General features: G+C 38.5%; 1 protein-coding gene across 1 annotated transcript; it reads left to right on the top strand.

The window, feature by feature from the left end:
* Positions 1-230: 230 nt before the first annotated feature.
* Positions 231-1,781, top strand: sox3 (SRY-box transcription factor 3). Its single transcript, XM_028815815.2, has one exon. It carries the CDS (start codon positions 591-593, stop codon positions 1,509-1,511), a length of 921 nt encoding a protein of 306 aa, XP_028671648.1. The 5' UTR covers positions 231-590; the 3' UTR covers positions 1,512-1,781.
* The last annotated feature ends 7,775 nt before the right edge of the window (positions 1,782-9,556 follow it).

Below are 9,556 nucleotides of genomic sequence, written 5' to 3'. Positions count from 1 at the left end.
GCCAATCTTACATAGTTGTAATAACTTTCAGTTTCACTGTTACCAGTACCTTCAAGTTCGTGTTCGCCTCCCCATGCAAGCGCTAACATCAGCGAGTAAAATAACTGCATGATTTAATGAGTAGCAAAAGAAAAATGTGCTTCTATGTATACTTGGTGTGTGTGTTCCGTGACCCACCAGAAAAGTAGAAAACCTGTCCTCGATTTGTGTCAGCCAGTCAGAGATGGTGGGGGGGAGATCGGAAAGCAGCGCTGATTGGCCGAGAGGAGCATTGTGCGCTTGTCAATCTATCTCGCATGTTGAGGTGACTATTAACAGCTGGGCCGGAGGACAAGTTTTTCAGAATTACCAAGCAGAGCGACGTGAGTAACAGTAGGCAGGTAGAAAGCAGAAGAGGGATAAAGCTAAAGTGGAGGTAAAACCATCCCCGCATTTGTTGATGCCAAACATCGGCGGGAAAAGTTTTATATTTCGCACCTTTCTGTGTTCGTTTGCCGCTTTCGCTTGAACTTTAAGGCTCACTGAGTACTTCTCGTTCGTTTTAGTACTTTACTTTTCCCGGGCGGAGGAGAACCACGCAAGCCAGGTGAATGTATAGCATGATGGAAACCGAGATTAAAAGCCCGTTACCCCAGTCCAACACGGGCTCTGTGACAGGAGGAACCGGCGGCAAAAATGCAAACGGCAACAACGACCAGGACAGGGTAAAAAGACCCATGAATGCTTTCATGGTGTGGTCCCGTGGACAACGGAGAAAAATGGCTCAGGAAAATCCCAAAATGCACAACTCGGAGATAAGCAAACGACTGGGGGCAGACTGGAAACTGCTAACGGATGCTGAAAAGCGGCCTTTTATCGACGAAGCTAAGAGACTACGAGCGATGCACATGAAGGAGCACCCGGATTATAAATATCGACCCCGCAGAAAGACCAAGACCCTGCTGAAGAAAGATAAGTACTCTTTACCTGGGGGACTGCTAGCACCCGGGGCTAACACAGTCAACCCTGCTGTGTCGGTAGGGCAAAGAATGGACAGCTATGCACACATGAACGGCTGGACCAACGGTGCCTATTCTCTGATGCAGGACCAACTGGGATATCCACAACATCCTAGCATGAACAGCCCACAGATTCAACAAATGCATCGGTACGAGATGGCAGGACTGCAGTACAACCCTATGATGTCTACTGCCCAGACCTACATGAATGCTGCTTCTACCTACACCATGTCCCCCGCAGCCTACACCCAGCAGACGGCAAGTGGCATGGCTTTGGGTTCAATGGCCTCCGTGTGTAAGTCTGAGGCCAGTTCGCCACCGCCAGCCATCACTTCTCATTCCCAAAGAGCGTGTCTTGGCGATCTGCGAGATATGATCAGTATGTACCTTCCTCCTGGTGGGGACGGCGCAGATCATTCTTCCCTGCAGACCAGCAGGTTACACAGTGTTCACCAGCACTACCAGACGGCCGGGACTGGTGTTAACGCCACGCTACCACTAACTCACATCTGAACAGTCCTTGGAATACTGTGTCTCTGAGAAGGGGGGAAAAAAAACAAACTGAATGGAGAACTTTTTTAAGTAATGCAATTATTTTTTTTTTCCTCGGATGAAAGCATTTTAAAGTCCTTCTTTTTAAAATGACACCTCTTGGGCCGGACTCTGTAGAGCCCGAAAAAATATATGAAGTTTCTATTGTAAAGAGGCTTTTACTATGGGCACAAAAGCGATTAAGTTCTGTAGAAGCATCGAACTTTATTTTTAAAGTTTTTTTTTTTTTTTTTTAAATTTATTTTACAGGGGAGAGAAACTGTTGCTTAAAGTTGGCCACCCTTTTGGTAATGTTAACAATGGGTCGAGTTTATCCATTCTGAAATGTTTACATTTGATTTGTAGATTGTCGACGTTTGCGCTGGGGTTGTCAAAAACTGTAGATTGTGTGTTGTGTATGTGTGGTCCCCCTTCCTCCTCCTTACTTTTTGTGCAGTCATTTAGATTTTAATACATTTTAATCCAAACTGTGCAGGTCGCAAGCGCATTTTATTTTTCTTAATATTTTATTTATAGTCAGCTCTGTAATGTTTGCATTTTTTAAGCTTGTGAACTTCTGTACGTTTTGTTAATGTTCCTCTTTTGGTTTGTGGGGGTTTTCTGTGAAATGTTTTTGGTCTTATCAGTTTTCAAACGATATTACACCTGCAGTAAAGACAAATTTTAATGACGTTTCTACAGAATTTAAGACCATCTCTATTCCAAAAGGATAAATAAATTTTTTGTACAAAATATGCTAAATGAGTCACGTTTTATTTTGTTTACCTAAGAAAGCTTATCCTGAAATACGTAAATGCTTGTTTACACCGTTTGTGCGGTGCTATAAAATGGGTTTATTTACAAAGCATTACAACTTTGAGTGCAATCTTAATGGCGGAATAACTTTTTTCTTTTTTTTTCCTTTTTAAAGGGTAAATTATGTGGCCTTTACTTTCTGGAAATATTTCTTTGGTTCAGGTTTGACACATTTTTCTTATTCTCGGATCATTAACTTTGGTTAATACTTTTTTTTTTTTTTTGTGACAAGTGCAATTCTAACACGACTTTTAACAATTTCGATTTTGTCAGGTAATGTAACTATTCTTGAGTAAACATATTTAGTAACTGTATTGTTGAATTTTAAATTTGTAATTCACTTATTTATCCCCAAAGGAAAGACGTATAAAGTTTCATCACTTTTTAGATGTTTTGGGGATGGCGATTTTTTTTTTTTTAGTAGATTTGTTGTCTTTTTAAATATAAGGATCCTCCATTTAGTACAGGTGTACATTTAGCTTTGTTTGAACTTATTTCTGTTCGCTTTTGCCGTGAACGTCTTTCAGACTTCCTAAATCTAACCGCTTCAGGGGAAATGTTGCCTTCCCTGTTATCTTACGTTTTTGATTTTTATTCCAAAGGACATTGCCGGTAGCAACAGCAGCAGACACGCAAATTCAAGAGGTCATCTTTGGCGAGGCACCAGAAAGTATTTACACGTTTTGCGTATTATTAAGACTTTAATATTGTGGACTTCATTTTACGTTCACCGAAATGGTTCCGCGTCATTTTTACAACGACAGTACAGGCGTCGTTCTAGTATGCGCGAGATTCTATTAAAAAACATGAATTACAGCGCCACTTAACCATGCCATGTAAGTTCACGAACAGCAAGGCGAATTGGTTCATAGAGAACGCGCTTCGTGTCGCGTTTGAGTTGCAACCGTTTAAAAAGTAAATGGTAGAAAAATACTCTTGAAAACAGGTACACGGTGGTAATGCTCTCGGACTATCTACTTTACATAAATAGTGAGTACATTTATTGCACATTTTTATATATAAAAAAAAAATCAGTTCTTTGTTTTTTCTAATATTTACCAATGCATACATTATTTTCAGTCCCTTGGGTATTGGAAAGAACAGCGCGGGACTTGCGTAAGTAGCTGTTTTTCAGCCTAAATGTATGGAGTTGGTGAAGGCGCAGCTTCTTTTCTGCTTGGGCAGCTATACAGCGCTGGTGAGGAATTCGCTCCACCGTGGGACCCTCCTGCTACATGAATAGCTGGGATGCTTCAGGCGAAGACCAAGTTCCGTTGGATCATTCGTAAAGACGGAGCTTGGTACATACTGGGTTCGATATTTTGTTAGTACTGGAGGGGTCTGCGGCGATCCTCTCTGGCCTTTTTATAAAAAAGGGGGGGGGGGGGGGGGGTGCTTGTTAATACACCCAATCTATTTGGAGAATACTTGTAGTGATGCCAAATATATATAAGCGCATCTGATAAAGTACGCAGGAAGTTTGGCAACATGCGTAAACTTAAATTCCAGTCTTGAGGGGGACAAGTAGTATAAGAACGTTTGGTTGCTGTCGAGTAAATAACTAACCAACAAATTCTATTTAGACAAAAATCATTCTCCAACCCCTACCTTTCAAACCGGGCAAACGGCTTTTTAACGGTGACGAGAGTAAATCGTCTTTTATGCCTTTTCCAGAACCGATCGCAGGGATTACCGTACCTTCTGAAACCAAACATTTAAATGCACCCACTTTGAATAACAAGTCGCTTTCCTTTTTAAATCTGCCAGTTGCTCTATCGTTTCCAAAAGAGGATTTTAAGAAGGTAAAAATATCACTTTGCAACGTCTGAGAAACCGATTTTCAGAAGGTAGGTATCTGTTGCTTGCAATAGTGGGATAACATTTATCACCTGTGCCAATCAGGATTTTTGGTTTAAAAAAAAAAAAAAAAAAAAAAATTATGAAGACAGCCCTTTGATACTTGAACTATATAACTTATTTTAGCATGTGAAGACGCGAATTCGAAAATTTAAAGTACTAAAATATAAACCACTCCATCTGCAGAAAAAAAACCTGGCAAATCTGCAGATTGAAAACACACGCTAGAATGTCACCTATCTCACACACACGGACGTCCTATGCCATGTACGTCGCCAGGGTTAAAGAAACTCTTAATGTGGAAATAATGTTGCCATCTATGCACTTTTAGTGTTATATTGACGCTGATGTTTGGTCCGTGTGCTCAATCCGTTTAATCGAAGCATTAAAAATATAACCATATTTTTTTTTCTTTCTGAACATATAAATTACAGCACATCATCTTCACATTTGGCTGCAGTACCAAGTGCTTATAGCCGAGGTTTCCTTGTGCCTGCACACTTTTCATACTGTTCAATTTCTTTAAAATCCGCAGCTGTTACTTTAGTGAACATATGTTGTAAAATGCGCTTTCTTTCTAATTGATACAAGTTGTACCAATTTGTGATTTGTTCAGAATTGGAGAATTTAGTGCTTGAAACAGGACGTTTTATTGCGCAATGCAAAAGTGTTATATATTAAAAAAAATTCATTACACTCTGCTAATGAATGCTCTGAAACTTGCAATCAAAGCTTTTAGAAAATCTTAAAGCCCCCCCCCCCCCCTTTTTTTTTAATTTTAGTTAAGACTGAACATCTAGTTCTAGCCCTTATTCTACTGCTGTTCTTTGGGTCATAATAAAGAACTGTCTACGTCTCCATCCTTAAATTAAAAAAGGAACGCTTTACTGTGTTTTTGGTCTCCATGCAGTAATATATGCACAAACAATGAATAATGCACTTTTTACCAGTCATCTAGCTAATTTGCAATATTTTATTTTTAAACTCTTCAAGCTTGTTTTGGTTGATGCCCTCAAACTACAATTACAAAAAAATATTAAACCCTCTGCTTCATGTGGTTCTAGTGAAGACTTTACAATGATTTGAATCCATCTAGTTATATAGTTATAACCATTCTAAACTGACTTTTTTATCTACACACACTACTCCTGAACGACTGAAGAGACATGGTAACTGTAATCTTGTCACTTTTCAGTGTTATTTTTGTAAAACAGCCTCCATAGCAATACTTTATTTTTAATTTCCAAATGTAAGTTCACATCTCTATACTATTTTGTAGCTAAGTAGTTACTGTGATACAAGAGCATTGCTTGCTTCTAAGATTTAATCTATGCCATAACAAGACATACCTATGAATGAAAGTACAGCCAGTATACAGGGACAGTATAATTTTGTGTATAGTAATTTTACTAAAGGTATCCTGTTGGTGGAGACAATAATAATAAAATAGGCTAACTTTATTGGCCAGAACAGTATAACAGGAATGAGGGATTGAAATGTGACTACTTTTTCCCTACACCACAGCAGGCATGACCAAGGTGAGCTAAGGGGCCTTTCATGGCTCATGTCTCTTCTGTTTACCATAAGTGGACTTTGACATTGTCAAATTTTACAATTTTAATATCTAAATTTTGCATTATTAATCCATATTAACATAAAACATGTATTGGCAAAGGGATACTATTAGGAACCTTTAAGGATAATAAGATGTTCACTTCAGTCGTGTTGTTTAAACTAGGAAAGTCATTGGCTTATTATAAGGTACTAAAAGTCTTGCACATGAATCTAAAACACCATAGCTCCTTCACCCAGTAGAGTCTCCTATTGTGCCACCTCAGTTTTAATTTATATTTTCTGTAGCCTTAAAGTTTGCTAGCACAACAAGGCTTCGGCACGTTAAATATACTTTTACTATTTTTTTTTCCTTTCATTTGTATCCAGAATAACAACCATAATAAAAAATTGATTCCATGTGAAAAAAAGACCGTGTGAAGCAATGACTGTTTTACAAATTTCAAAAATTGTGACAATGTTCACCTATTCTTCAGGACAAAGTCACTGGTTCACTCAGTCAATTGGATATTTCTCCTGCCTCTGCAACATGTCTTTTGTTAACTGTGAAAGGCACTCGGACAAGATGCCTTGGAGTAGCAGGCAATCTTCAGCCTTTATTTAATACCTTCACAGCAGGATATTGGGACTCTTGGCAGGTTGGTAGCCACAGGGTATCATAGGCTACCAAGTGGGACAGGAGAGCATCTTGCCTGCTGATTTCCTTCCACTATAGCAATTAGGCTTTAACATAGTGCTCAAGGAGAAACTGAGCTGCATATTAAAATTTGCAAAGCACACTGTTATGGAAAAAATAATTTCCAGTTTGTCTGTACAGACACTTAATTTTAGTTTCAGGTTTCAGCTATTAAACCAGAATGTAAGCAGAGGAAAGAGCAGTTAACATAAGTGTGGAAATGACTTTTTATATTTACAGACTGAGAAGTATGCAGGTGCGGTGCGGTGGCTAATGTTGCCTGAATCACAGCTCCAGGTTTGAATCCTGTCCTCAAGATTGTACAAACTCCACCATCTAATATTTAAAAGGCATCTTTAACATTAAGCTGTTCTATTAGCCATGCTCTGCCCAGGATTGGTTTTCTGCCTTGTTCCCAATGCAGAATGGACATGTGTTGATCCCAGTAACCAAGAATTAGATTTAAGTGGTTTTGAAAATTAGTATTATTCACACATTTCCACTTCTCTTTGATGGATAACACCTGTGTGTAACTTTGTGTATGTTACACGGTATATTTCATGCATTCTTTTCTAAGACCATGCTAGGAACTGTTGTCACCTCTGATGTGCCCACACAGGCTTTGCTGCCCTCGTTAGGAAAGGGTCAGAAATCCCTGCCAGCTGCTATGTCGCCATCTCCCTAGCATCTTGGGCAAGCATTGCACGTGCTTTTGCCCAGGCTGCCACTTTTTTCTTCCTTGTGTAGGCTCCTGGCATATGCAAGATGTCTCTTGCTGCAGCTGTGTCTCTCTTTGTTAAGGAGTTTTTCTGTGTGATTCATTCAATGCCAGCTTTGTGATACATTTTGCCCTGGCAATGTCTTACCAGAGAGCCCCCGTACCACCTCACAATATGTACATATTCTAAAAACAGTATGTTATGTTGATGTGTTTTAAAATTGTTTGTTCTTGTAAATACGGATTTCATACTGAATTCAGGCTGCGCAAAGTTTGTAGATGGGGGGTAAAAAAAATATTTCCTTCTGGACACCAATAGGAGAGAATCAAAGATGTCTGGAAACAAATACTGCAGTCACCCTGTGCAGTGTAATTGATCAGCCTTAGTGATAAATACAGCCTGGTGTCACCGAAATTTGAATGAAAGGGTTTATGTGTTATAAACTATTTTCTTAGATTTGTTTTCAGTTAAGGAAACCTGAAGTTTCAAGGTAAGGTTGTTTTACTTCCTAATTATGGGACCAGAGAGTGTTGACATGTTGCATGCTGGTTTAACACATGAAATTAAGAATTTCACTGTATTTTGTACATGTGATAATAGGTTTAGAGAGTTATTATTGTTTAAAGTAATAATAAAAGTAAACTAAAATATGCTAGTTAGTGCACCATTAATACAAGTATTTATGTAAAATTACCTTCAAAAGTAAGCATATTCAGATGTGATGCACATTTGGTGATGTTCATGGAGGGATCTCTTTACATGAACTAGTTAGATGAGTTGTATTTTTAACAATTTATATATCTTTTTTTTTTTATATTTTCATTTTTGGGCCACACCTGGGGACAAGAGGCTTTGAAAGTACAAAGGCAGCTGGTGCATATGGGTTATTATTATTCTTTCCCTTTTGTTAATTGTGATAATTTCACTTTGAGCCAATAGATTTAAATGCTACCATGTGGAAAAGAAACATGTTTAGCATTATCTATGTGAATTATCATAGTTTTTCATTTTTGTCGCACCATATGTAAACTTCAGGTTATGCGAGTGTCCTAATGTACCTTTTATCCATGTGTTTTCCAATATTTTCTCAAAACCTCTTCAAATGGGCCCTTTTTTTTTTTTGAAGAGTCTTGATGCATTCTGCAAGACTAGGACAGTTCTTTGAAGGTTATTCGAGTATAACATGCTGAGGTTTGCTTAATAATTGGCACCTATCTCAAACCAATCACATGTCTTTAGAATAATTTTAAAATGAGAGTTATGAGATATGTTGAAACTGGCATACACCAGAGGGACTTTTTGGCAAAATGTGGGCACCTTGTTGAAAGCTTATCTCAGAATAATGCATGCTGTTTAGGGAGAAAATAGGAAAACAAATTTGCTGTTAGTTCAGTGTGCCTAATAAAGCCGCCACTCTACATACATAAGTACAGTACATTTATTAAAGACTAAAGGGGAAGGTTGTTACAGAAATCATGTAGTGTAATTAGCTGACAGTATGTGGACTTCCTTTTTGTTAATTCTTATCAATTTCTGAATTCTTACAGATTCACAAGAAGCCATATATCAGGATTGAGGTACAATGCAACTCTGGAAGGAATGCCAGTTCTTCCTAGATACCCACCCAGAACCAGTCACACAGGGTCAAATTGCCATTGTTAATTGAGAACATAGCTTGCAGATTTGGGATGTGGGTGAGAAACTGGCTGCCTGGATAAAGCTCATGGATGTGGGGATTGTACATTCTCCAAACAGAGAGGCTGGAAGTTGATCTGTGGAATTGTAAGATGGCAGCCTAACCAGTGTTCCTCCTTTGCAAGCCTCACTATGTAATGGGTATGTTCAGTTTAAACTAGTATTGTGTCCTGAGTTAAAGTAAATGCACATGCTTCCAAATTGTGAATGCAAAAGGCCTTCATTTTAATGTACTGCTTATCCTTAAAAGGAGGTTATATGATCACCTCTGGACCTACAGTGAGCATTATTATTTATTTTTTTTTGGTGCTAGGTAAAACTGCAAAAATATTGTGCCACAATATTTGACAAGGTCTTTCATAAGCCAAAACGTTTAAAGGCAACATTCTGATAACGTTGCTTTTGAAAACTGTTTGGTACGATAAACAAAGCAAAAATGACAACAGTCCAACTGCACAAGCTTTTCTTCTGACATCACAATTTGTTTCCCCTTCACTTATTTTTTTAATTCTGACTTTATCCCCCCCCCCCGCCCCCCATCCATACGTGACAACAAAACTAATTTCCCTTTACCTACTGTAGTTAACATGCTGTTTACCAGCAACTGTCAGATTATCTGGGCATGATGGGCTCATTCCAGGAGGAGTGTGTTTTTAAGTTTTACTTCAGAGTGTTTGGTATTTTCATGAGCT

Source organism: Erpetoichthys calabaricus, chromosome 12, assembly GCF_900747795.2.
Source record: "Erpetoichthys calabaricus chromosome 12, fErpCal1.3, whole genome shotgun sequence".
NCBI lineage: Eukaryota > Metazoa > Chordata > Cladistia > Polypteriformes > Polypteridae > Erpetoichthys > Erpetoichthys calabaricus.
This window is presented reverse-complemented; position numbering and strand designations above follow the sequence as displayed.

Coding starts and splice junctions, on each gene's coding strand:
- sox3 (XM_028815815.2), top strand. CDS start 591: ATGTATAGCATGATGGAAACCGAGATTAAAAGCCCGTTACCCCAGTCC.